The sequence below is a fragment of the Pongo abelii genome, chromosome X (genome assembly GCF_028885655.2).
Source record: "Pongo abelii isolate AG06213 chromosome X, NHGRI_mPonAbe1-v2.0_pri, whole genome shotgun sequence".
Classification (NCBI taxonomy): Eukaryota; Metazoa; Chordata; class Mammalia; order Primates; family Hominidae; genus Pongo; species Pongo abelii.
In genome coordinates, this window is record NC_072008.2 from 49,834,015 (window position 1) to 49,861,174 (window position 27,160).

At 45.1% G+C, this 27,160-nt stretch overlaps 3 protein-coding genes across 3 annotated transcripts; all 3 read left to right on the forward strand.

Annotated features, from left to right (window-relative positions):
• The first annotated feature begins 1,577 nt into the window (after positions 1-1,577).
• LOC129052923 (G antigen 2D) lies at positions 1,578-8,351 on the forward strand. The gene is made up of 5 exons (XM_054544548.1): positions 1,578-1,682; positions 2,719-2,807; positions 3,275-3,395; positions 6,223-6,348; positions 8,235-8,351. Exons 2-5 carry the CDS (start codon positions 2,727-2,729, stop codon positions 8,255-8,257), a joined length of 351 nt encoding a protein of 116 aa, XP_054400523.1. The 5' UTR covers positions 1,578-1,682; positions 2,719-2,726; the 3' UTR covers positions 8,258-8,351.
• A 2,274-nt stretch (positions 8,352-10,625) lies between these two features.
• On the forward strand, positions 10,626-17,318 carry LOC129052926 (G antigen 2D). Its single transcript, XM_054544551.1, has 5 exons — positions 10,626-10,658; positions 11,694-11,782; positions 12,250-12,370; positions 15,204-15,329; positions 17,202-17,318. The coding sequence occupies exons 2-5, from the start codon at positions 11,702-11,704 to the stop codon at positions 17,222-17,224; spliced, it is 351 nt and encodes a 116-aa protein (XP_054400526.1). The 5' UTR covers positions 10,626-10,658; positions 11,694-11,701; the 3' UTR covers positions 17,225-17,318.
• A 2,202-nt stretch (positions 17,319-19,520) lies between these two features.
• Positions 19,521-26,298, forward strand: LOC129052925 (G antigen 2D). Its single transcript, XM_054544550.1, has 5 exons — positions 19,521-19,625; positions 20,662-20,750; positions 21,218-21,338; positions 24,170-24,295; positions 26,182-26,298. The coding sequence occupies exons 2-5, from the start codon at positions 20,670-20,672 to the stop codon at positions 26,202-26,204; spliced, it is 351 nt and encodes a 116-aa protein (XP_054400525.1). The 5' UTR covers positions 19,521-19,625; positions 20,662-20,669; the 3' UTR covers positions 26,205-26,298.
• The last annotated feature ends 862 nt before the right edge of the window (positions 26,299-27,160 follow it).

Sequence of the window (27,160 nt, forward strand, 5' to 3'; positions counted from 1 at the left end):
GTTTCCCGGGCTGTTCTTGAACTTTTGAGTGCGAGTGATGCACCCGCCTCACCTCCCACAGTGCTGGGACTACTGGCGTGGGCCACCGTGCCGGGCCTTTTGTTGCCATTGTAAAGAGTTTCATTTCCTTTTCTGATTTTATGGCATTGCGCAGACCCACCTGTTACAATGGTGACAGTGGACATCCTTGTCTTATCCCTGATGAGAAACCGAAAAATTTCAACATTTCACCATCCTGTTTACTGTCCTTTTTTTGTAGACGGACTTTATCAGAGTAAGTCATTCCATTCTGTTCTAAATTCGCTGAGAGTATTGATTTGAATATATGTTGATTTTCATCAAACGGTGCATCTATTTCGATTACCACAGCATTTTTTTCCCATTCATGTGTTAATATAGTGAATTCGATTGATAAATTTGTCCGTTTTTAGGTTCAATTATTAAAACTTGAGACAGGGTCTCACTCTGTCACCCAGGCTGGAGTGCGGTGGTGTTATCAGAGCTCGCTGCAGCCTTGACCTCCTGGGCTCAAGCGCTCCTCCCACCTCAGCCTCCTGAGTAGCTGTGACTATAGGTACATGCCACCATGCCCAGCGAATTTTTCGATGGCTTTTTGTTTGTTTTTTGTAGTGATGAGATTTTCTGATGTTGCTTAGGCTGGCCTCGAAGTCCTGAGCTCCGGTGATCTGGCCAGCTCAGCCTCCCAAAATACTAGGATTACAGGCGTGAGCCTTGGCCTGGTCTGGTTTTTCTTATTATAGGGGTGTTATCTATATAAAGACTAAACTTAATGTGTGCCTTTGTGTGGGTGGGCTAAGAGCATGATGACATTTATCATTCTATTGATTTAAAGAAAACTATCCTTGACTTACCAGTGTGTAAGTCCATGAAAGCATAATTCTGTTGAGAGCATATATTGTTAATGGGTGTTGGGAACCCTGCACTTTCCGCTGCTGTGGGAGCACGTCCTTGGAGGTACCTTTCATCTGTTTTCTCAACTCCAAACATCTTAGGACCATGGGTTGTGACTGGTAGGACCACGTATCTTGCTATTTTCAAGACGGAGTTTATTTTCACGTGGTGTCACTCTGGCTGTCCTGTTTCCCTAATACTGTCACTTCTCCTTCTGCGATTCTGATGCTACAAATGATAGATATCGTTTTAGTATTTTCTTACGGGTCCTAGCGATTGTATTCATTTTTCCTTCAGTCTCTTTCTCGGACTTGTTCACATTGAACAATTTCCTTTTGGGGTAGGTTGCTATTTCTGTTTTCGCAGGTGGTTGACCTGTCTTCCCAGGCAGTCACAGTGGTCCTTGTCCCCATGGTGGGGCCAGGGCAAGAGAGGGCCCTGGGTTGGGGGTGGGGTTCAGTTGAAGATGGGGTGAGTTTTGAGGGGAGCACCACTTGAGTCCCAGAGGCATAAGGAACCAGCAGAGGGAGGTGGGATTCCCCTATCCTCAGTGAGGATGGGAATCGAGGGTTTGGGGCATGGCGCTGGGAACGGCAGCCCTCCCCAGCCCACAGCCGCGCATGCTCCCTGGGCTCCCGCCTCAGTGCGCATGTTCACTGGGCGCCTTCTGCCCCGCCCCTTCACCCACGTGAAGAACGCCAGGGAGCTGTGAGGCAGTGCCGTCTGGTTCCTGCCGTCCGGACTCTTTTTCCTCTACTGAGATTCATCTGGTAGGTCTGCAGGCCAGTCATCCCGGGGGCTGAAGTGTGAGTGAGGGTAAAGAGGGCCTTGGGTGGCCCAGGCGGGTCCCGCTTCCTGGTCTGTGGCCTCTGAGGGAGAAGGGCCACGAGGTCGTCCTCCTTCCCTTCACAGGCTGCGAGGCCACCAGCGGCTTCGTGGTCGTGAAGGGGCCTGGACAGGGAGGAAGGTGGGCCGCGGAGGGGAGGCGGTCAGGGGCTCAGGTGAAGATGGGGTGAGTGCTGTTGGGGGGATGGAAGTCCCGAGGTGCCGAGAACCCCCGACGACACAGGGCAGAGTCCCTGAATGGGGCCCCCGGCGGGAGCGAGGCGGGCGGTAAAGAAGGGGCCTGGCACCTGGGAAGGCTGCGGCCTGGTGAGCGTCCCCCGGCGGTGTGGAGTGGGGAGCGCCCGAGTGAGAAGCACTGCAAGGTCTCACCTCCGCCATGGAAGGTCCGAAAACAGTGGGAAGGAGTGGGCGAGGCAGTGCGGTCCAACCAAACTTGTTGTGAGGGGGGTGAATGGCTCTAGGAAGTGGGAGTGTGCCCAAAGCAGCAATCACGAGAATTGTGATTCACTAGGGTCTTCGTGGGGAGTCCACTTGTGAAGCTAAACCTCATCAGAAATGACCTCTGTCTGCGGGGCGCAGTGGCGCTCGCCTGTAGTCCCAGTTACTCGGGACGCAGAGGTGGGAGGATCCCTTGAGCGGGAGGTCGAGGCTGCAGTGAGCTGTGATCACGCCGCTGCACTCCAGCCTGAGCAACACAGCGAGACCGTGTGTCCAAAAGAAACTGAGAAAAAAATGTCCTCTGCCTTTTGCCGCACGCCTTAAGATGGTTGCTCTGCCAGCTTGGCCAGCATAAATGGCTTTGTAGGCACTCAGACAGCGTACACACGTATGCTTAACTCTGGGACTTACTTTGAGAGTATTTTCAAAATTAAAATGGCAAGTTAACGTTTATCCATGGAAGTGATCGAATATAGCAGCCCTCTCGAGCGCACGTTCCCAATCACGGTTGTCTGTTTTCAGTGTGAAATATGAGTTGGCGAGGAAGATCGACCTATCGGCCTAGACCAAGACGCTATGTAGAGCCTCCTGAAGTGATTGGGCCTATGCGGGTGAGTGCTTAAACGTTAATGCGATGTTTTCTATTAGCAGAAATTAATTTTTGTGATAGTGTTGTTGCATTAGTGTGGAAATGCTGATAAAGGTCTTTCCTGCTCATGAAAAATGATGATGGCATCTCATGAAGGAAACATCGATTCTGGAGGATTTGTTTTTTTCCTCTCGTGTTCTTCAGCTTTTGCCCATGACTTCTTTCTCATGCTTTGTTTGTTAATGACAGATTGCACACACGTATTCCAACACGGAGTATAATAGCTTCCAAAGTCCTCGTGCGTCACTTTTCTCACAGTAACCTCCCTGTGGGTGGAGTAACCTTATTGGGCATAGAGCATAGAGTTGGAGAAATGTCTTTAGGCTTAGTTATGACCAGAAATAGCTATGTATTCTGTGTATATATGTAAAATTTTGTATCAATAACAAAACTTATTTTTTTATTTGCACACCCACACATATTCCCCAGCCCGAGCAGTTCAGTGATGAAGTGGAACCACCACAACCTGAAGAAGGGGAACCAGCAACTCAATATCAGGATCCTGCAGCTGCTCAGGAGGAAGAGGATGAGGGAGCATCTGCTGGTCAAGGTGAGGGAAAGGGAAGAAGAACGTCTGCTGGTGTGTGTGTGTGCGTGTGTGTGTGTTCGTGTGTGTGTGTGTGCGCGTGCCTGTGTGTGTGTGTGTGTGTGTGTTAGGCATTGTCACGTAGCAGGAACAGGAGGAAAGAAAACAATGGAAAGAATGCCTGAAATTGACTGGAAAAGCGAGGAGGCTATGTAGTTTGCAGCTTAGCTTAGGCAAATCCCTCACTATGATAAAATTTCTCGACTTTATGAATGAGAGAATGGAGGTGCCAGGATTGTGTGTTATCCAAGAACCCTTGACTGGTGAATACAAAATTTGTACTGTGTTCCCAGGTTTGTGTCTTCCTATCATCTATGTTGCTGTAAAGAAGGAAGTGATTTTGCTGAAAATGCTTAAAACTCAAAGGCTTTACTGTAAGGTAGCTTAGTACTGACCCAAGAATAGACCCAGTTCGGAGGAGCAGGAGCAGCTCCAAAAACCGAGTCGCTGAATGTTGGCCCCCGTTTCCTTTGATTGATGTTTTTATATGGTACGTTTGATAAAAGCTGGATAAATGAGGATACTGCCATACAGGTAGCTGGTTTAGTGATTTTTCTAAGTGGCTTTTAGGAGCTGATTAAATCCTCTTATGGTTAGAAAAGCAAAAAAGGAATTATCCTGAGATTAACGTGAGATGGAAATAATTTCTCCGAGATAAAATGTTTTGAAAGGAAACACTTATGTAACCGAGGTCATGGATTATTCCGGGGATGCACTGTTAAAAGTTTCTAGAATCTGACTGACAACAATGCCCATTAATTGCTGTCCGCCCACTCCCTTATTCTCAGTGCGGGACAGTATATTTTCTGTGATTCACAAACAATGTTATATTTGGTGCTTTGTTCTTCATGGGGTTCATTTATGGAATATTACATTTAAGACCTTCGGACCTAAATATAACTTTATTTGAACAAAGTGAAGTTTCTGTTTACCCCAATAGGTAATGGGTGTCGTGACTGTAAGGTTTTCCATAGTCCTCAAATCCATTCAGCTAATGAATCCTTCAGAAATTGACATTGTAATTGTAACTGAAATCCTATCCATGTTGCAGACTTCAGATCTCTCAGCTGACGCACACTGCTCTTGGTACTCTATGGCTGAATATAAGCATTATACATGTCCCGTGGTTTATCCTTAGCTTGTCATTTAGGAGAAAGGTCTAAAGCTGGGCTGAATGCCATGCACTCATAGTCCCAGCTACTTGGGAGGCTGAGGTGAGAGGATTGCTTGAGCCCTGGAGTTCAAGCCCAGCCTGGAAACACAGCGAGACCTCATCGCTAATAAATAAATAAATGAACAAATAAATAAATAAACAAATAAGCAAATAAAGGTTTCATGGTATAGGAAAACACAGATGTAAAGTTTGTGCCTAGTGGCTGGTAATGTTGCAAACATAACTCCTTAGTGAACTGTACCACTTAAAAATAGTTAAGATGGTAAATTTTAGGATATGTGTATTTTTTACCACAATTAAAAATTCCTTTCTTCCTAAAGTTCAGTGTAGTTGTCATATATTCTTTTAAAGTTTTACTGTATCTATTTTCAACACATAACATTTATAGAAAATTTGCAAGAACAGTACAATGAACTCATATAGTTTTCACCTGGATTCACCAATTGTTAATAGCTTTCGCTTCGTAGGTTTCATATCTCTTCCCTCCCCCTCTCACCCTGCTGCCCACACACTCACACACACACACATACGGATATATGTTTACTGTTATTAATGCTGAATTGTTTCGATAAAGTTTGAGGTATGATGGTCCTTTACCCTATGCACTTGAGGGTGTGTATATCGTCAGAACAAGGAGAAAGTCATTTCTTGGATCATCACTGCACAAAGATCAAGATCAGGAAATTTAACAATGAGAAAATGGAGTCATTTAATACACAGTGCATACTCAAATTTTGCCAGTTCCCCAGAAAATTTCTTTTTTCCTTTTTTTTTTTTTCCTTTGTTGAGACGGAGTCGCTCTCTGTGGGCCAGGTTGGAGTGCAGTAGTGCGATCTCGGCTCACTGCAACCTACACCTCGCAGGTTCTAGGGATTCTCATGCCTCAGCCTCCCGTGTAGCTGGGACTACAGGCGCCGGCCACTGCGGTCTTGAACTTCTGACCTCACCTGCTCTGCCCACCTTGGCATCCCAAAATGTTTGGATTGCAGGCGTGAGACCCCTCGCCCGGCCCAGATAATTTTATTGATAGGATTTGTTTTTCTGATCCAGAGTCCAGTTCAGAATCTCGCCTTGCATGTGCTTTTCAGGTGTTTTTAGTTTCCTTTAATCTGTAACGTTTCCTTAATTTTTCTTGTCATTCATGCTAACGGACATTTTTGAAGAGGACAGACCAGTTGGTTTGCAGAATATTCTGCAGTTTGGGCTTTTTCATGTATTTTTTAAAGAGTTTTTTCACTCAGCGTTTATTGGTGGCTACTCATGCCATATAAGAGTCTAAGCGCTAGGAGTGTAAGTGCTGTGAGAGACGGGATTTCAGCCCTGAGTCATTTAATACGAGAAGGACAATCAGAAGTAGAATAACAGAGAAGTGCAAAGGAGGCAGCAAAGTTGTCTGGGGGCAGTCTTCGGAAAGGAAGAGGGTAATATTTGGAACACCTTGTTTTCCTGTTTTCTGCTAACAGACTCCTGAAATAATGTTCCTGGGATTCTTACCAACACATTTATTATTACGTTAGCTAAAGCTTTTATATAATAATACCGAGAGCATGAATATTATTTTCTTCTTCATATTTTATGTTTTACTGCTTAAATTGATATGTATTTTTTATTTTTAAGGGCCGGAGCCTGAAGCTGATAGCCAGGAACAGGTTCACCCAAAGACCGGGTGTGAGTGTGAAGATGGTCCTGATGGGCCGGAGGTGGGCCCGCCAAATCCAGAGGAGGTGAAAACGCCTGAAGAAGGTAGGCAATCCATTAGGCATGCACATTGTAGGGTGTCTGTTTCCACAGTATCATATTATAATTCCTACTATTTTTTTGAGACGGAGTCTCGCTCTGAAGACCAGGCTGGCGTGCAGTGGTGGCATCTCGGCTCACTGGAAATTCTGTCTCCAGGGTTCAAGTGATTCTCCTGCCTGGGCCTCTGGCGGAGCCGGGCTTACAGACATGCTCCGCCGCACCCAGCTAATTTTTGTATTTTTAGTAGAGACAGGGTTTCGTTATGTTGCACAGGTTCTTCCCGAACTCCTGACCTCAGGTGATCCACCTGCCTCGACCATTGAAATTGCCGGGATTACAGGCGAGAGCCACCGTGCCCGACCCAGCATTATATTTTTAATAACAGAGAGGTAACAGTACTGCCTCTTTAGTAACAGAGTTCTTAGATGAAGGTTATCTGAAACGTAGTTCAGGCCCCAGCACCCGACTGATCGACTGTCAGATATAGAAACAAACTGAGTCAAAGCTATGTTGAATTAAAAGTTTTGAGTATAAATCCTTAAACCAGTAGCTCATAATTTTCAGATGCTTTTGTAAAGGTCTGCTTTTCATCAATACGTAACACATTTGTAACACCCATCACTTGGTGTGAAAAATGCTGAAGCACTCATGCGGGTTCTAATACCAGCTCTTACAGCCTTGGCGAGATTCTGAGTGAGTCCTTTCACTTCTAAACCTATCTTTGGTTCTTATGAAAGTAGTGAGTTTAAGTCAGAGATTTTAAAACCATTTTCCATTCTGGTTCTTTCATACTCTGATCCTGTTGCATAGAATGCATGGGATACACAGATCATCTGCTTCGCGTGATTTGTTGATGACAAATCATGAAACGCTGGCCTGAGTCATCTGAAAATCTCTGAATTGAGATTTCATTGTCAGTAAGAAAGTGAGCGGGCACTCTGCTTCATCCTAGTTTTTCCGTGTGGAGAGCTGAATATGTAGCGTAAGATCTTGTGAAATTGTGAATTCTCCCTCTTCTTGGTTTGTTTGTTTGTTTGAGACAGAGTCTCAGTCTGTCACCCAGGCTGGAGTCACCCAGGCTGGAGTGCAGTGGTGCAATTTCAGCTCACCGCAACCTCTGGCTCCCAGGCTAAAGCAGTCCTCCCACCTCAGCCTCCTGAGTGGCTGGAACTACATGCACAAGCCACCGTGCCTGACTACATTTTTTTTTTCATTTTTGTGGAGATGGGGTCTCACTATGTTGCCCAGGCTGGGATTCTCCGGCTTTTAATGAACAATTGCTTCTTAAATCTTTCCCCACGGAAACCTTGAGTGACTGAAATATCAAATGGCGAGAGACCGTTTAGTTCCTATCATCTGTGGCATGTAGGTCAGTGATGCTCAGCATGGGTGTGAGTAAGATGCCTGTGCTATGCATGCTCCCTGCCCCACTGTCAGTCTTCATGAGCCACTATTTCTAATAAGACTGTAGACACACATATGATATAATCATCTCTAACCATATCAAATGTTACATGTAAGTTTCAGCTTTCGAGACATGAATTGATAAGATTTAAAGTTGAAAGACCACGACTCTAGTACTTCCCGAGTAATCAACTGAAGTATGTTTCACACATGTGTTTTCCAAATTGCTGACTGTGAATTGTGAGTGCTTCTGAATTGAAAGGAAGCACTTGATGTTCAGGGAGGAAATTACTTTTAAATTCTGCAGGTCTACGCTCAAAGTTTATGCAGAGGTTCAATTGCCTGTAAGACACAGGATCACCCATAGGGTTCTGTTTTTAGTCCATTTAATAAAACCCAAACTGTAGTGTGCTTTGTATGCCTTTAGGGTCATCTGAATAATCTGTTGCTAAGTCATGTTCCCAATTGTTATGTTTCTGTTACAGGTGAAAAGCAATCACAGTGTTAAAAGAAGACACGCTGAAATGATGCAGGCTGCTCCTATGTTGGAAATTTGTTCATTAAAATCCTCCCAATAAAGCTTTACAGCCTTCTGCAAAGAAGTCTTGCGCATCTTTTGTGAATTTTACTTCTAGCTTTTTGAAGCTGTGAAATCTGTATCATTCTTTGAAATCGTGTATTGTAACTCTTTGAGCTGGTATGTAGAGACATCGTTCTTTTCTTTTTTTCTTTCTTTCTTTGTTCTCTTTTGAGACGGAGTCTTGCTCTGTCGCCCAGGCTGGAGTGCAGTGGCGCGATCTCTGCTCACTGCAACCCCGCCTCCCGGATTCAAGCAATTGTCTGCCTCAGCCTCCCGAGTAGCTGGGATTATAGGCACCCACCAGCACGCCTGGCTAAGTTTTGTGTTTTTACTAGAGATGGGCTTTCGCCATCTCGGCCAGGGTGCTCTTGAACTCCTGACCTCATGATTCACCTGCCTCGGCCTCCCAAAGTGCTGGGATTACAGGCGTGAGCCACCGCGCCCGGCGGAGACAACATAATTCTTATATATTGGTTTTCTATCCAGCAGCCTTGTGAAATATGCTTATGAATTCTAAAGTTTACTTATAGATCGTTTTCAGTCTTCAACATACAGAAACATATCATCCTTGAATAAGAGCAATTTTGTTTCTGCCATTTTTTTTTCTTTTTCCTTTTGTATTTTTTGTAGAGACGGGGTTTTGCCATGTTTCCCGGGCTGTTCTTGAACTTTTGAGTGCGAGTGATGCACCCGCCTCACCTCCCACAGTGCTGGGACTACTGGCGTGGGCCACCGTGCCGGGCCTGTTGTTGCCATTGTAAAGAGTTTCATTTCCTTTTCTGATTTTATGGCATTGCGCAGACCCACCTGTTACAATGGTGACAGTGGACATCCTTGTCTTATCCCTGATGAGAAACCGAAAAATTTCAACATTTCACCATCCTGTTTACTGTCCTTTTTTTGTAGACGGACTTTATCAGAGTAAGTCATTCCATTCTGTTCTAAATTTGCTGAGAGTATTGATTTGAATATATGTTGATTTTCATCAAACGGTGCATCTATTTCGATTACCACAGCATTTTTTTCCCATTCATGTGTTAATGTAGTGAATTCGATTGATAAATTTGTCCGTTTTTAGGTTCAATTATTAAAACTTGAGACAGGGTCTCACTCTGTCACCCAGGCTGGAGTGCGGTGGTGTTATCAGAGCTCGCTGCAGCCTTGACCTCCTGGGCTCAAGCGCTCCTCCCACCTCAGCCTCCTGAGTAGCTGTGACTATAGGTACATGCCACCATGCCCAGCGAATTTTTCGATGGCTTTTTGTTTGTTTTTTGTAGTGATGAGATTTTCTGATGTTGCTTAGGCTGGCCTCGAAGTCCTGAGCTCCGGTGATCTGGCCAGCTCAGCCTCCCAAAATACTAGGATTACAGGCGTGAGCCTTGGCCTGGTCTGGTTTTTCTTATTATAGGGGTGTTATCTATATAAAGACTAAACTTAATGTGTGCCTTTGTGTGGGTGGGCTAAGAGCATGATGACATTTATCATTCTATTGATTTAAAGAAAACTATCCTTGACTTACCAGTGTGTAAGTCCATGAAAGCATAATTCTGTTGAAAGCATATATTGTTAATGGGTGTTGGGAACCCTGCACTTTCCGCTGCTGTGGGAGCACGTCCTTGGAGGTACCTTTCATCTGTTTTCTCAACTCCAAACATCTTAGGACCATGGGTTGTGACTGGTAGGACCACGTATCTTGCTATTTTCAAGACGGAGTTTATTTTCACGTGGTGTCACTCTGGCTGTCCTGTTTCCCTAATACTGTCACTTCTCCTTCTGCGATTCTGATGCTACAAATGATAGATATCGTTTTAGTATTTTCTTACGGGTCCTAGCGATTGTATTCATTTTTCCTTCAGTCTCTTTCTCGGACTTGTTCACATTGAACAATTTCCTTTTGGGGTAGGTTGCTATTTCTGTTTTCGCAGGTGGTTGACCTGTCTTCCCAGGCAGTCACAGTGGTCCTTGTCCCCATGGTGGGGCCAGGGCAAGAGAGGGCCCTGGGTTGGGGGTGGGGTTCAGTTGAAGATGGGGTGAGTTTTGAGGGGAGCACCACTTGAGTCCCAGAGGCATAAGGAACCAGCAGAGGGAGGTGGGATTCCCCTATCCTCAGTGAGGATGGGAATCGAGGGTTTGGGGCGTGGCGCTGGGAACGGCAGCCCTCCCCAGCCCACAGCCGCGCATGCTCCCTGGGCTCCCGCCTCAGTGCGCATGTTCACTGGGCGCCTTCTGCCCCGCCCCTTCACCCACGTGAAGAACGCCAGGGAGCTGTGAGGCAGTGCCGTCTGGTTCCTGCCATCCGGACTCTTTTTCCTCTACTGAGATTCATCTGGTAGGTCTGCAGGCCAGTCATCCCGGGGGCTGAAGTGTGAGTGAGGGTGAAGAGGGCCTTGGGTGGCCCAGGCGGGTCCCGCTTCCTGGTCTGTGGCCTCTGAGGGAGAAGGGCCACGAGGTCGTCCTCCTTCCCTTCACAGGCTGCGAGGCCACCAGCGGCTTCGTGGTCGTGAAGGGGCCTGGACAGGGAGGAAGGTGGGCCGCGGAGGGGAGGCGGTCAGGGGCTCAGGTGAAGATGGGGTGAGTGCTGTTGGGGGATGGAAGTCCCGAGGTGCCGAGAACCCCCGACGACACAGGGCAGAGTCCCTGAATGGGGCCCCCGGCGGGGGCGAGGCGGGCGGTAAAGAAGGGGCCTGGCACCTGGGAAGGCTGCGGCCTGGTGAGCGTCCCCCGGCGGTGTGGAGTGGGGAGCGCCCGAGTGAGAAGCACTGCAAGGTCTCACCTCCGCCATGGAAGGTCCGAAAACAGTGGGAAGGAGTGGGCGAGGCAGTGCGGTCCAACCAAACTTGTTGTGAGGGGGGTGAATGGCTCTAGGAAGTGGGAGTGTGCCCAAAGCAGCAATCACGAGAATTGTGATTCACTAGGGTCTTCGTGGGGAGTCCACTTGTGAAGCTAAACCTCATCAGAAATGACCTCTGTCTGCGGGGCGCAGTGGCGCTCGCCTGTAGTCCCAGTTACTCGGGACGCAGAGGTGGGAGGATCCCTTGAGCGGGAGGTCGAGGCTGCAGTGAGCTGTGATCACGCCGCTGCACTCCAGCCTGAGCAACACAGCGAGACCGCGTGTCCAAAAGAAACTGAGAAAAAAATGTCCTCTGCCTTTTGCCGCACGCCTTAAGATGGTTGCTCTGCCAGCTTGGCCAGCATAAATGGCTTTGTAGGCACTCAGACAGCGTACACACGTATGCTTAACTCTGGGACTTACTTTGAGAGTATTTTCAAAATTAAAATGGCAAGTTAACGTTTATCCATGGAAGTGATCGAATATAGCAGCCCTCTCGAGCGCACGTTCCCAATCACGGTTGTCTGTTTTCAGTGTGAAATATGAGTTGGCGAGGAAGATCGACCTATCGGCCTAGACCAAGACGCTATGTAGAGCCTCCTGAAGTGATTGGGCCTATGCGGGTGAGTGCTTAAACGTTAATGCGATGTTTTCTATTAGCAGAAATTAATTTTTGTGATAGTGTTGTTGCATTAGTGTGGAAATGCTGATAAAGGTCTTTCCTGCTCATGAAAAATGATGATGGCATCTCATGAAGGAAACATCGATTCTGGAGGATTTGTTTTTTTCCTCTCGCGTTCTTCAGCTTTTGCCCATGACTTCTTTCTCATGCTTTGTTTGTTAATGACAGATTGCACACACGTATTCCAACACGGAGTATAATAGCTTCCAAAGTCCTCGTGCGTCACTTTTCTCACAGTAACCTCCCTGTGGGTGGAGTAACCTTATTGGGCATAGAGCATAGAGTTGGAGAAATGTCTTTAGGCTTAGTTATGACCAGAAATAGCTATGTATTCTGTGTATATATGTAAAATTTTGTATCAATAACAAAACTTATTTTTTTATTTGCACACCCACACATATTCCCCAGCCCGAGCAGTTCAGTGATGAAGTGGAACCACCACAACCTGAAGAAGGGGAACCAGCAACTCAATATCAGGATCCTGCAGCTGCTCAGGAGGAAGAGGATGAGGGAGCATCTGCTGGTCAAGGTGAGGGAAAGGGAAGAAGAACGTCTGCTGGTGTGTGTGTGTGCGTGTGTGTGTGTTCGTGTGTGTGTGTGTGTGTGCGCGTGCCTGTGTGTGTGTGTGTGTGTGTGTTAGGCATTGTCACGTAGCAGGAACAGGAGGAAAGAAAACAATGGAAAGAATGCCTGAAATTGACTGGAAAAGCGAGGAGGCTATGTAGTTTGCAGCTTAGCTTAGGCAAATCCCTCACTATGATAAAATTTCTCGACTTTATGAATGAGAGAATGGAGGTGCCAGGATTGTGTGTTATCCAAGAACCCTTGACTGGTGAATACAAAATTTGTACTGTGTTCCCAGGTTTGTGTCTTCCTATCATCTATGTTGCTGTAAAGAAGGAAGTGATTTTGCTGAAAATGCTTAAAACTCAAAGGCTTTACTGTAAGGTAGCTTAGTACTGACCCAAGAATAGACCCAGTTCGGAGGAGCAGGAGCAGCTCCAAAAACCGAGTCGCTGAATGTTGGCCCCCGTTTCCTTTGATTGATGTTTTTATATGGTACGTTTGATAAAAGCTGGATAAATGAGGATACTGCCATACAGGTAGCTGGTTTAGTGATTTTTCTAAGTGGCTTTTAGGAGCTGATTAAATCCTCTTATGGTTAGAAAAGCAAAAAAGGAATTATCCTGAGATTAACGTGAGATGGAAATAATTTCTCCGAGATAAAATGTTTTGAAAGGAAACACTTATGTAACCGAGGTCATGGATTATTCCGGGGATGCACTGTTAAAAGTTTCTAGAATCTGACTGACAACAATGCCCATTAATTGCTGTCCGCCCACTCCCTTATTCTCAGTGCGGGACAGTATATTTTCTGTGATTCACAAACAATGTTATATTTGGTGCTTTGTTCTTCATGGGGTTCATTTATGGAATATTACATTTAAGACCTTCGGACCTAAATATAACTTTATTTGAACAAAGTGAAGTTTCTGTTTACCCCAATAGGTAATGGGTGTCGTGACTGTAAGGTTTTCCATAGTCCTCAAATCCATTCAGCTAATGAATCCTTCAGAAATTGACATTGTAATTGTAACTGAAATCCTATCCATGTTGCAGACTTCAGATCTCTCAGCTGACGCACACTGCTCTTGGTACTCTATGGCTGAATATAAGCATTATACATGTCCCGTGGTTTATCCTTAGCTTGTCATTTAGGAGAAAGGTCTAAAGCTGGGCTGAATGCCATGCACTCATAGTCCCAGCTACTTGGGAGGCTGAGGTGAGAGGATTGCTTGAGCCCTGGAGTTCAAGCCCAGCCTGGGAAACACAGCGAGACCTCATCGCTAATAAGTAAATAAATGAACAAATAAATAAATAAACAAATAAGCAAATAAAGGTTTCATGGTATAGGAAAACACAGATGTAAAGTTTGTGCCTAGTGGCTGGTAATGTTGCAAACATAACTCCTTAGTGAACTGTACCACTTAAAAATAGTTAAGATGGTAAATTTTAGGATATGTGTATTTTTTACCACAATTAAAAATTCCTTTCTTCCTAAAGTTCAGTGTAGTTGTCATATATTCTTTTAAAGTTTTACTGTATCTATTTTCAACACATAACATTTATAGAAAATTTGCAAGAACAGTACAATGAACTCATATAGTTTTCACCTGGATTCACCAATTGTTAATAGCTTTTGCTTTGTAGGTTTCATATCTCTTCCCTCCCTCTCTCACCCTGCTGCCCACACACTCACACACACACACATACGGATATATGTTTACTGTTATTAATGCTGAATTGTTTCGATAAAGTTTGAGGTATGATGGTCCTTTACCCTATGCACTTGAGGGTGTGTATATCGTCAGAACAAGGAGAAAGTCATTTCTTGGATCATCACTGCACAAAGATCAAGATCAGGAAATTTAACAATGAGAAAATGGAGTCATTTAATACACAGTGCATACTCAAATTTTGCCAGTTCCCCAGAAAATTTCTTTTTTCCTTTTTTTTTTTTTTCCTTTGTTGAGACGGAGTCGCTCTCTGTGGGCCAGGTTGGAGTGCAGTAGTGCGATCTCGGCTCACTGCAACCTACACCTCGCAGGTTCTAGGGATTCTCATGCCTCAGCCTCCCGTGTAGCTGGGACTACAGGCGCCGGCCACTGCGGTCTTGAACTTCTGACCTCACCTGCTCTGCCCACCTTGGCATCCCAAAATGTTTGGATTGCAGGCGTGAGACCCCTCGCCCGGCCCAGATAATTTTATTGATAGGATTTGTTTTTCTGATCCAGAGTCCAGTTCAGAATCTCGCCTTGCATGTGCTTTTCAGGTGTTTTTAGTTTCCTTTAATCTGTAACGTTTCCTTAATTTTTCTTGTCATTCATGCTAACGGACATTTTTGAAGAGGACAGACCAGTTGGTTTGCAGAATATTCTGCAGTTTGGGCTTTTTCATGTATTTTTTAAAGAGTTTTTTCACTCAGCGTTTATTGGTGGCTACTCATGCCATATAAGAGTCTAAGCGCTAGGAGTGTAAGTGCTGTGAGAGACGGGATTTCAGCCCTGAGTCATTTAATACGAGAAGGACAATCAGAAGTAGAATAACAGAGAAGTGCAAAGGAGGCAGCAAAGTTGTCTGGGGGCAGTCTTCGGAAAGGAAGAGGGTAATATTTGGAACACCTTGTTTTCCTGTTTTCTGCTAACAGACTCCTGAAATAATGTTCCTGGGATTCTTACCAACACATTTATTATTACGTTAGCTAAAGCTTTTATATAATAATACCGAGAGCATGAATATTATTTTCTTCTTCATATTTTATGTTTTACTGCTTAAATTGATATGTATTTTTTATTTTTAAGGGCCGGAGCCTGAAGCTGATAGCCAGGAACAGGTTCACCCAAAGACCGGGTGTGAGTGTGAAGATGGTCCTGATGGGCCGGAGGTGGGCCCGCCAAATCCAGAGGAGGTGAAAACGCCTGAAGAAGGTAGGCAATCCATTAGGCATGCACATTGTAGGGTGTCTGTTTCCACAGTATCATATTATAATTCCTACTATTTTTTTGAGACGGAGTCTCGCTCTGAAGACCAGGCTGGCGTGCAGTGGTGGCATCTCGGCTCACTGGAAATTCTGTCTCCAGGGTTCAAGTGATTCTCCTGCCTGGGCCTCTGGCGGAGCCGGGCTTACAGACATGCTCCGCCGCACCCAGCTAATTTTTGTATTTTTAGTAGAGACAGGGTTTCGTTATGTTGCACAGGTTCTTCCCGAACTCCTGACCTCAGGTGATCCACCTGCCTCGACCATTGAAATTGCCGGGATTACAGGCGAGAGCCACCGTGCCCGACCCAGCATTATATTTTTAATAACAGAGAGGTAACAGTACTGCCTCTTTAGTAACAGAGTTCTTAGATGAAGGTTATCTGAAACGTAGTTCAGGCCCCAGCACCCGACTGATCGACTGTCAGATATAGAAACAAACTGAGTCAAAGCTATGTTGAATTAAAAGTTTTGAGTATAAATCCTTAAACCAGTAGCTCATAATTTTCAGATGCTTTTGTAAAGGTCTGCTTTTCATCAATACGTAACACATTTGTAACACCCATCACTTGGTGTGAAAAATGCTGAAGCACTCATGCGGGTTCTAATACCAGCTCTTACAGCCTTGGCGAGATTCTGAGTGAGTCCTTTCACTTCTAAACCTATCTTTGGTTCTTATGAAAGTAGTGAGTTTAAGTCAGAGATTTTAAAACCATTTTCCATTCTGGTTCTTTCATACTCTGATCCTGTTGCATAGAATGCATGGGATACACAGATCATCTGCTTCGCGTGATTTGTTGATGACAAATCATGAAACGCTGGCCTGAGTCATCTGAAAATCTCTGAATTGAGATTTCATTGTCAGTAAGAAAGTGAGCGGGCACTCTGCTTCATCCTAGTTTTTCCGTGTGGAGAGCTGAATATGTAGCGTAAGATCTTGTGAAATTGTGAATTCTCCCTCTTCTTGGTTTGTTTGTTTGTTTGAGACAGAGTCTCAGTCTGTCACCCAGGCTGGAGTGCAGTGGTGCAATTTCAGCTCACCGCAACCTCTGGCTCCCAGGCTAAAGCAGTCCTCCCACCTCAGCCTCCTGAGTGGCTGGAACTACATGCACAAGCCACCGTGCCTGACTACATTTTTTTTTTTCATTTTTGTGGAGATGGGGTCTCACTATGTTGCCCAGGCTGGGATTCTCCGGCTTTTAATGAACAATTGCTTCTTAAATCTTTCCCCACGGAAACCTTGAGTGACTGAAATATCAAATGGCGAGAGACCGTTTAGTTCCTATCATCTGTGGCATGTAGGTCAGTGATGCTCAGCATGGGTGTGAGTAAGATGCCTGTGCTATGCATGCTCCCTGCCCCACTGTCAGTCTTCATGAGCCACTATTTCTAATAAGACTGTAGACACACATATGATATAATCATCTCTAACCATATCAAATGTTACATGTAAGTTTCAGCTTTCGAGACATGAATTGATAAGATTTAAAGTTGAAAGACCACGACTCTAGTACTTCCCGAGTAATCAACTGAAGTATGTTTCACACATGTGTTTTCCAAATTGCTGACTGTGAATCGTGAGTGCTTCTGAATTGAAAGGAAGCACTTGATGTTCAGGGAGGAAATTACTTTTAAATTCTGCAGGTCTACGCTCAAAGTTTATGCAGAGGTTCAATTGCCTGTAAGACACAGGATCACCCATAGGGTTCTGTTTTTAGTCCATTTAATAAAACCCAAACTGTAGTGTGCTTTGTATGCCTTTAGGGTCATCTGAATAATCTGTTGCTAAGTCATGTTCCCAATTGTTATGTTTCTGTTACAGGTGAAAAGCAATCACAGTGTTAAAAGAAGACACGCTGAAATGATGCAGGCTGCTCCTATGTTGGAAATTTGTTCATTAAAATCCTCCCAATAAAGCTTTACAGCCTTCTGCAAAGAAGTCTTGCGCATCTTTTGTGAATTTTACTTCTAGCTTTTTGAAGCTGTGAAATCTGTATCATTCTTTGAAATCGTGTATTGTAACTCTTTGAGCTGGTATGTAGAGACATCGTTCTTTTCTTTTTTTCTTTCTTTCTTTGTTCTCTTTTGAGACGGAGTCTTGCTCTGTCGCCCAGGCTGGAGTGCAGTGGCGCGATCTCTGCTCACTGCAACCCCGCCTCCCGGATTCAAGCAATTGTCTGCCTCAGCCTCCCGAGTAGCTGGGATTATAGGCACCCACCAGCACGCCTGGCTAAGTTTTGTGTTTTTACTAGAGATGGGCTTTCGCCATCTCGGCCAGGGTGCTCTTGAACTCCTGACCTCATGATTCACCTGCCTCGGCCTCCCAAAGTGCTGGGATTACAGGCGTGAGCCACCGCGCCCGGCGGAGACAACATAATTCTTATATATTGGTTTTCTATCCAGCAGCCTTGTGAAATATGCTTATGAATTCTAAAGTTTACTTATAGATCGTTTTCAGTCTTCAACATACAGAAACATATCATCCTTGAATAAGAGCAATTTTGTTTCTGCCATTTTTTTTTCTTTTTCCTTTTGTATTTTTTGTAGAGACGGGGTTTTGCCATGTTTCCCGGGCTGTTCTTGAACTTTTGAGTGCGAGTGATGCACCCGCCTCACCTCCCACAGTGCTGGGACTACTGGCGTGGGCCACCGTGCCGGGCCTTTTGTTGCCATTGTAAAGAGTTTCATTTCCTTTTCTGATTTTATGGCATTGCGCAGACCCACCTGTTACAATGGTGACAGTGGACATCCTTGTCTTATCCCTGATGAGAAACCGAAAAATTTCAACATTTCACCATCCTGTTTACTGTCCTTTTTTTGTAGACGGACTTTATCAGAGTAAGTCATTCCATTCTGTTCTAAATTCGCTGAGAGTATTGATTTGAATATATGTTGATTTTCATCAAACGGTGCATCTATTTCGATTACCACAGCATTTTTTTCCCATTCATGTGTTAATATAGTGAATTCGATTGATAAATTTGTCCGTTTTTAGGTTCAATTATTAAAACTTGAGACAGGGTCTCACTCTGTCACCCAGGCTGGAGTGCGGTGGTGTTATCAGAGCTCGCTGCAGCCTTGACCTCCTGGGCTCAAGCGCTCCTCCCACCTCAGCCTCCTGAGTAGCTGTGACTATAGGTACATGCCACCATGCCCAGCGAATTTTTCCATGGCTTTTTGTTTGTTTTTTGTAGTGATGAGATTTTCTGATGTTGCTTAGGCTGGCCTCGAAGTCCTGAGCTCCGGTGATCTGGCCAGCTCAGCCTCCCAAAATACTAGGATTACAGGCGTGAGCCTTGGCCTGGTCTGGTTTTTCTTATTATAGGGGTGTTATCTATATAAAGACTAAACTTAATGTGTGCCTTTGTGTGGGTGGGCTAAGAGCATGATGACATTTATCATTCTATTGATTTAAAGAAAACTATCCTTGACTTACCAGTGTGTAAGTCCATGAAAGCATAATTCTGTTGAGAGCATATATTGTTAATGGGTGTTGGGAACCCTGCACTTTCCGCTGCTGTGGGAGCACGTCCTTGGAGGTACCTTTCATCTGTTTTCTCAACTCCAAACATCTTAGGACCATGGGTTGTGACTGGTAGGACCACGTATCTTGCTATTTTCAAGACGGAGTTTATTTTCACGTGGTGTCACTCTGGCTGTCCTGTTTCCCTAATACTGTCACTTCTCCTTCTGCGATTCTGATGCTACAAATGATAGATATCGTTTTAGTATTTTCTTACGGGTCCTAGCGATTGTATTCATTTTTCCTTCAGTCTCTTTCTCGGACTTGTTCACATTGAACAATTTCCTTTTGGGGTAGGTTGCTATTTCTGTTTTCGCAGGTGGTTGACCTGTCTTCCCAGGCAGTCACAGTGGTCCTTGTCCCCATGGTGGGGCCAGGGCAAGAGAGGGCCCTGGGTTGGGGGTGGGGTTCAGTTGAAGATGGGGTGAGTTTTGAGGGGAGCACCACTTGAGTCCCAGAGGCATAAGGAACCAGCAGAGGGAGGTGGGATTCCCCTATCCTCAGTGAGGATGGGAATCGAGGGTTTGGGGCATGGCGCTGGGAACGGCAGCCCTCCCCAGCCCACAGCCGCGCATGCTCCCTGGGCTCCCGCCTCAGTGCGCATGTTCACTGGGCGCCTTCTGCCCCGCCCCTTCACCCACGTGAAGAACGCCAGGGAGCTGTGAGGCAGTGCCGTCTGGTTCCTGCCGTCCGGACTCTTTTTCCTCTACTGAGATTCATCTGGTAGGTCTGCAGGCCAGTCATCCCGGGGGCTGAAGTGTGAGTGAGGGTAAAGAGGGCCTTGGGTGGCCCAGGCGGGTCCCGCTTCCTGGTCTGTGGCCTCTGAGGGAGAAGGGCCACGAGGTCGTCCTCCTTCCCTTCACAGGCTGCGAGGCCACCAGCGGCTTCGTGGTCGTGAAGGGGCCTGGACAGGGAGGAAGGTGGGCCGCGGAGGGGAGGCGGTCAGGGGCTCAGGTGAAGATGGGGTGAGTGCTGTTGGGGGGATGGAAGTCCCGAGGTGCCGAGAACCCCCGACGACACAGGGCAGAGTCCCTGAATGGGGCCCCCGGCGGGAGCGAGGCGGGCGGTAAAGAAGGGGCCTGGCACCTGGGAAGGCTGCGGCCTGGTGAGCGTCCCCCGGCGGTGTGGAGTGGGGAGCGCCCGAGTGAGAAGCACTGCAAGGTCTCACCTCCGCCATGGAAGGTCCGAAAACAGTGGGAAGGAGTGGGCGAGGCAGTGCGGTCCAACCAAACTTGTTGTGAGGGGGGTGAATGGCTCTAGGAAGTGGGAGTGTGCCCAAAGCAGCAATCACGAGAATTGTGATTCACTAGGGTCTTCGTGGGGAGTCCACTTGTGAAGCTAAACCTCATCAGAAATGACCTCTGTCTGCGGGGCGCAGTGGCGCTCGCCTGTAGTCCCAGTTACTCGGGACGCAGAGGTGGGAGGATCCCTTGAGCGGGAGGTCGAGGCTGCAGTGAGCTGTGATCACGCCGCTGCACTCCAGCCTGAGCAACACAGCGAGACCGTGTGTCCAAAAGAAACTGAGAAAAAAATGTCCTCTGCCTTTTGCCGCACGCCTTAAGATGGTTGCTCTGCCAGCTTGGCCAGCATAAATGGCTTTGTAGGCACTCAGACAGCGTACACACGTATGCTTAACTCTGGGACTTACTTTGAGAGTATTTTCAAAATTAAAATGGCAAGTTAACGTTTATCCATGGAAGTGATCGAATATAGCAGCCCTCTCGAGCGCACGTTCCCAATCACGGTTGTCTGTTTTCAGTGTGAAATATGAGTTGGCGAGGAAGATCGACCTATCGGCCTAGACCAAGACGCTATGTAGAGCCTCCTGAAGTGATTGGGCCTATGCGGGTGAGTGCTTAAACGTTAATGCGATGTTTTCTATTAGCAGAAATTAATTTTTGTGATAGTGTTGTTGCATTAGTGTGGAAATGCTGATAAAGGTCTTTCCTGCTCATGAAAAATGATGATGGCATCTCATGAAGGAAACATCGATTCTGGAGGATTTGTTTTTTTCCTCTCGTGTTCTTCAGCTTTTGCCCATGACTTCTTTCTCATGCTTTGTTTGTTAATGACAGATTGCACACACGTATTCCAACACGGAGTATAATAGCTTCCAAAGTCCTCGTGCGTCACTTTTCTCACAGTAACCTCCCTGTGGGTGGAGTAACCTTATTGGGCATAGAGCATAGAGTTGGAGAAATGTCTTTAGGCTTAGTTATGACCAGAAATAGCTATGTATTCTGTGTATATATGTAAAATTTTGTATCAATAACAAAACTTATTTTTTTATTTGCACACCCACACATATTCCCCAGCCCGAGCAGTTCAGTGATGAAGTGGAACCACCACAACCTGAAGAAGGGGAACCAGCAACTCAATATCAGGATCCTGCAGCTGCTCAGGAGGAAGAGGATGAGGGAGCATCTGCTGGTCAAGGTGAGGGAAAGGGAAGAAGAACGTCTGCTGGTGTGTGTGTGTGCGTGTGTGTGTGTTCGTGTGTGTGTGTGTGTGTGCGCGTGCCTGTGTGTGTGTGTGTGTGTGTGTTAGGCATTGTCACGTAGCAGGAACAGGAGGAAAGAAAACAATGGAAAGAATGCCTGAAATTGACTGGAAAAGCGAGGAGGCTATGTAGTTTGCAGCTTAGCTTAGGCAAATCCCTCACTATGATAAAATTTCTCGACTTTATGAATGAGAGAATGGAGGTGCCAGGATTGTGTGTTATCCAAGAACCCTTGACTGGTGAATACAAAATTTGTACTGTGTTCCCAGGTTTGTGTCTTCCTATCATCTATGTTGCTGTAAAGAAGGAAGTGATTTTGCTGAAAATGCTTAAAACTCAAAGGCTTTACTGTAAGGTAGCTTAGTACTGACCCAAGAATAGACCCAGTTCGGAGGAGCAGGAGCAGCTCCAAAAACCGAGTCGCTGAATGTTGGCCCCCGTTTCCTTTGATTGATGTTTTTATATGGTACGTTTGATAAAAGCTGGATAAATGAGGATACTGCCATACAGGTAGCTGGTTTAGTGATTTTTCTAAGTGGCTTTTAGGAGCTGATTAAATCCTCTTATGGTTAGAAAAGCAAAAAAGGAATTATCCTGAGATTAACGTGAGATGGAAATAATTTCTCCGAGATAAAATGTTTTGAAAGGAAACACTTATGTAACCGAGGTCATGGATTATTCCGGGGATGCACTGTTAAAAGTTTCTAGAATCTGACTGACAACAATGCCCATTAATTGCTGTCCGCCCACTCCCTTATTCTCAGTGCGGGACAGTATATTTTCTGTGATTCACAAACAATGTTATATTTGGTGCTTTGTTCTTCATGGGGTTCATTTATGGAATATTACATTTAAGACCTTCGGACCTAAATATAACTTTATTTGAACAAAGTGAAGTTTCTGTTTACCCCAATAGGTAATGGGTGTCGTGACTGTAAGGTTTTCCATAGTCCTCAAATCCATTCAGCTAATGAATCCTTCAGAAATTGACATTGTAATTGTAACTGAAATCCTATCCATGTTGCAGACTTCAGATCTCTCAGCTGACGCACACTGCTCTTGGTACTCTATGGCTGAATATAAGCATTATACATGTCCCGTGGTTTATCCTTAGCTTGTCATTTAGGAGAAAGGTCTAAAGCTGGGCTGAATGCCATGCACTCATAGTCCCAGCTACTTGGGAGGCTGAGGTGAGAGGATTGCTTGAGCCCTGGAGTTCAAGCCCAGCCTGGAAACACAGCGAGACCTCATCGCTAATAAATAAATAAATGAACAAATAAATAAATAAACAAATAAGCAAATAAAGGTTTCATGGTATAGGAAAACACAGATGTAAAGTTTGTGCCTAGTGGCTGGTAATGTTGCAAACATAACTCCTTAGTGAACTGTACCACTTAAAAATAGTTAAGATGGTAAATTTTAGGATATGTGTATTTTTTACCACAATTAAAAATTCCTTTCTTCCTAAAGTTCAGTGTAGTTGTCATATATTCTTTTAAAGTTTTACTGTATCTATTTTCAACACATAACATTTATAGAAAATTTGCAAGAACAGTACAATGAACTCATATAGTTTTCACCTGGATTCACCAATTGTTAATAGCTTTCGCTTCGTAGGTTTCATATCTCTTCCCTCCCCCTCTCACCCTGCTGCCCACACACTCACACACACACACATACGGATATATGTTTACTGTTATTAATGCTGAATTGTTTCGATAAAGTTTGAGGTATGATGGTCCTTTACCCTATGCACTTGAGGGTGTGTATATCGTCAGAACAAGGAGAAAGTCATTTCTTGGATCATCACTGCACAAAGATCAAGATCAGGAAATTTAACAATGAGAAAATGGAGTCATTTAATACACAGTGCATACTCAAATTTTGCCAGTTCCCCAGAAAATTTCTTTTTTCCTTTTTTTTTTTTTCCTTTGTTGAGACGGAGTCGCTCTCTGTGGGCCAGGTTGGAGTGCAGTAGTGCGATCTCGGCTCACTGCAACCTACACCTCGCAGGTTCTAGGGATTCTCATGCCTCAGCCTCCCGTGTAGCTGGGACTACAGGCGCCGGCCACTGCGGTCTTGAACTTCTGACCTCACCTGCTCTGCCCACCTTGGCATCCCAAAATGTTTGGATTGCAGGCGTGAGACCCCTCGCCCGGCCCAGATAATTTTATTGATAGGATTTGTTTTTCTGATCCAGAGTCCAGTTCAGAATCTCGCCTTGCATGTGCTTTTCAGGTGTTTTTAGTTTCCTTTAATCTGTAACGTTTCCTTAATTTTTCTTGTCATTCATGCTAACGGACATTTTTGAAGAGGACAGACCAGTTGGTTTGCAGAATATTCTGCAGTTTGGGCTTTTTCATGTATTTTTTAAAGAGTTTTTTCACTCAGCGTTTATTGGTGGCTACTCATGCCATATAAGAGTCTAAGCGCTAGGAGTGTAAGTGCTGTGAGAGACGGGATTTCAGCCCTGAGTCATTTAATACGAGAAGGACAATCAGAAGTAGAATAACAGAGAAGTGCAAAGGAGGCAGCAAAGTTGTCTGGGGGCAGTCTTCGGAAAGGAAGAGGGTAATATTTGGAACACCTTGTTTTCCTGTTTTCTGCTAACAGACTCCTGAAATAATGTTCCTGGGATTCTTACCAACACATTTATTATTACGTTAGCTAAAGCTTTTATATAATAATACCGAGAGCATGAATATTATTTTCTTCTTCATATTTTATGTTTTACTGCTTAAATTGATATGTATTTTTTATTTTTAAGGGCCGGAGCCTGAAGCTGATAGCCAGGAACAGGTTCACCCAAAGACCGGGTGTGAGTGTGAAGATGGTCCTGATGGGCCGGAGGTGGGCCCGCCAAATCCAGAGGAGGTGAAAACGCCTGAAGAAGGTAGGCAATCCATTAGGCATGCACATTGTAGGGTGTCTGTTTCCACAGTATCATATTATAATTCCTACTATTTTTTTGAGACGGAGTCTCGCTCTGAAGACCAGGCTGGCGTGCAGTGGTGGCATCTCGGCTCACTGGAAATTCTGTCTCCAGGGTTCAAGTGATTCTCCTGCCTGGGCCTCTGGCGGAGCCGGGCTTACAGACATGCTCCGCCGCACCCAGCTAATTTTTGTATTTTTAGTAGAGACAGGGTTTCGTTATGTTGCACAGGTTCTTCCCGAACTCCTGACCTCAGGTGATCCACCTGCCTCGACCATTGAAATTGCCGGGATTACAGGCGAGAGCCACCGTGCCCGACCCAGCATTATATTTTTAATAACAGAGAGGTAACAGTACTGCCTCTTTAGTAACAGAGTTCTTAGATGAAGGTTATCTGAAACGTAGTTCAGGCCCCAGCACCCGACTGATCGACTGTCAGATATAGAAACAAACTGAGTCAAAGCTATGTTGAATTAAAAGTTTTGAGTATAAATCCTTAAACCAGTAGCTCATAATTTTCAGATGCTTTTGTAAAGGTCTGCTTTTCATCAATACGTAACACATTTGTAACACCCATCACTTGGTGTGAAAAATGCTGAAGCACTCATGCGGGTTCTAATACCAGCTCTTACAGCCTTGGCGAGATTCTGAGTGAGTCCTTTCACTTCTAAACCTATCTTTGGTTCTTATGAAAGTAGTGAGTTTAAGTCAGAGATTTTAAAACCATTTTCCATTCTGGTTCTTTCATACTCTGATCCTGTTGCATAGAATGCATGGGATACACAGATCATCTGCTTCGCGTGATTTGTTGATGACAAATCATGAAACGCTGGCCTGAGTCATCTGAAAATCTCTGAATTGAGATTTCATTGTCAGTAAGAAAGTGAGCGGGCACTCTGCTTCATCCTAGTTTTTCCGTGTGGAGAGCTGAATATGTAGCGTAAGATCTTGTGAAATTGTGAATTCTCCCTCTTCTTGGTTTGTTTGTTTGTTTGAGACAGAGTCTCAGTCTGTCACCCAGGCTGGAGTCACCCAGGCTGGAGTGCAGTGGTGCAATTTCAGCTCACCGCAACCTCTGGCTCCCAGGCTAAAGCAGTCCTCCCACCTCAGCCTCCTGAGTGGCTGGAACTACATGCACAAGCCACCGTGCCTGACTACATTTTTTTTTTCATTTTTGTGGAGATGGGGTCTCACTATGTTGCCCAGGCTGGGATTCTCCGGCTTTTAATGAACAATTGCTTCTTAAATCTTTCCCCACGGAAACCTTGAGTGACTGAAATATCAAATGGCGAGAGACCGTTTAGTTCCTATCATCTGTGGCATGTAGGTCAGTGATGCTCAGCATGGGTGTGAGTAAGATGCCTGTGCTATGCATGCTCCCTGCCCCACTGTCAGTCTTCATGAGCCACTATTTCTAATAAGACTGTAGACACACATATGATATAATCATCTCTAACCATATCAAATGTTACATGTAAGTTTCAGCTTTCGAGACATGAATTGATAAGATTTAAAGTTGAAAGACCACGACTCTAGTACTTCCCGAGTAATCAACTGAAGTATGTTTCACACATGTGTTTTCCAAATTGCTGACTGTGAATCGTGAGTGCTTCTGAATTGAAAGGAAGCACTTGATGTTCAGGGAGGAAATTACTTTTAAATTCTGCAGGTCTACGCTCAAAGTTTATGCAGAGGTTCAATTGCCTGTAAGACACAGGATCACCCATAGGGTTCTGTTTTTAGTCCATTTAATAAAACCCAAACTGTAGTGTGCTTTGTATGCCTTTAGGGTCATCTGAATAATCTGTTGCTAAGTCATGTTCCCAATTGTTATGTTTCTGTTACAGGTGAAAAGCAATCACAGTGTTAAAAGAAGACACGCTGAAATGATGCAGGCTGCTCCTATGTTGGAAATTTGTTCATTAAAATCCTCCCAATAAAGCTTTACAGCCTTCTGCAAAGAAGTCTTGCGCATCTTTTGTGAATTTTACTTCTAGCTTTTTGAAGCTGTGAAATCTGTATCATTCTTTGAAATCGTGTATTGTAACTCTTTGAGCTGGTATGTAGAGACATCGTTCTTTTCTTTTTTTCTTTCTTTCTTTGTTCTCTTTTGAGACGGAGTCTTGCTCTGTCGCCCAGGCTGGAGTGCAGTGGCGCGATCTCTGCTCACTGCAACCCCGCCTCCCGGATTCAAGCAATTGTCTGCCTCAGCCTCCCGAGTAGCTGGGATTATAGGCACCCACCAGCACGCCTGGCTAAGTTTTGTGTTTTTACTAGAGATGGGCTTTCGCCATCTCGGCCAGGGTGCTCTTGAACTCCTGACCTCATGATTCACCTGCCTCGGCCTCCCAAAGTGCTGGGATTACAGGCGTGAGCCACCGCGCCCGGCGGAGACAACATAATTCTTATATATTGGTTTTCTATCCAGCAGCCTTGTGAAATATGCTTATGAATTCTAAAGTTTACTTATAGATCGTTTTCAGTCTTCAACATACAGAAACATATCATCCTTGAATAAGAGCAATTTTGTTTCTGCCATTTTTTTTTCTTTTTCCTTTTGTATTTTTTGTAGAGACGGGGTTTTGCCATGTTTCCCGGGCTGTTCTTGAACTTTTGAGTGCGAGTGATGCACCCGCCTCACCTCCCACAGTGCTGGGACTACTGGCGTGGGCCACCGTGCCGGGCCTTTTGTTGCCATTGTAAAGAGTTTCATTTCCTTTTCTGATTTTATGGCATTGCGCAGACCCACCTGTTACAATGGTGACAGTGGACATCCTTGTCTTATCCCTGATGAGAAACCGAAAAATTTCAACATTTCACCATCCT

Excerpts from the sequence above, each read along its gene's own strand:
- LOC129052926 (XM_054544551.1), top strand. The coding sequence starts at position 11,702 with ATGAGTTGGCGAGGAAGATCGACCTATCGGCCTAGACCAAGACGCTAT. Across the intron at positions 11,783-12,249 it reads AAGTGATTGGGCCTATGCGG|CCCGAGCAGTTCAGTGATGA; the intron begins GTGAGTGCTTAA and ends CATATTCCCCAG. Across the intron at positions 12,371-15,203 it reads GGGAGCATCTGCTGGTCAAG|GGCCGGAGCCTGAAGCTGAT; the intron begins GTGAGGGAAAGG and ends TTTATTTTTAAG.
- LOC129052925 (XM_054544550.1), top strand. The coding sequence starts at position 20,670 with ATGAGTTGGCGAGGAAGATCGACCTATCGGCCTAGACCAAGACGCTAT. Across the intron at positions 21,339-24,169 it reads GGGAGCATCTGCTGGTCAAG|GGCCGGAGCCTGAAGCTGAT; the intron begins GTGAGGGAAAGG and ends TTTATTTTTAAG. Across the intron at positions 24,296-26,181 it reads GGTGAAAACGCCTGAAGAAG|GTGAAAAGCAATCACAGTGT; the intron begins GTAGGCAATCCA and ends TTTCTGTTACAG.
- LOC129052923 (XM_054544548.1), top strand. The coding sequence starts at position 2,727 with ATGAGTTGGCGAGGAAGATCGACCTATCGGCCTAGACCAAGACGCTAT. Across the intron at positions 2,808-3,274 it reads AAGTGATTGGGCCTATGCGG|CCCGAGCAGTTCAGTGATGA; the intron begins GTGAGTGCTTAA and ends CATATTCCCCAG. Across the intron at positions 6,349-8,234 it reads GGTGAAAACGCCTGAAGAAG|GTGAAAAGCAATCACAGTGT; the intron begins GTAGGCAATCCA and ends TTTCTGTTACAG.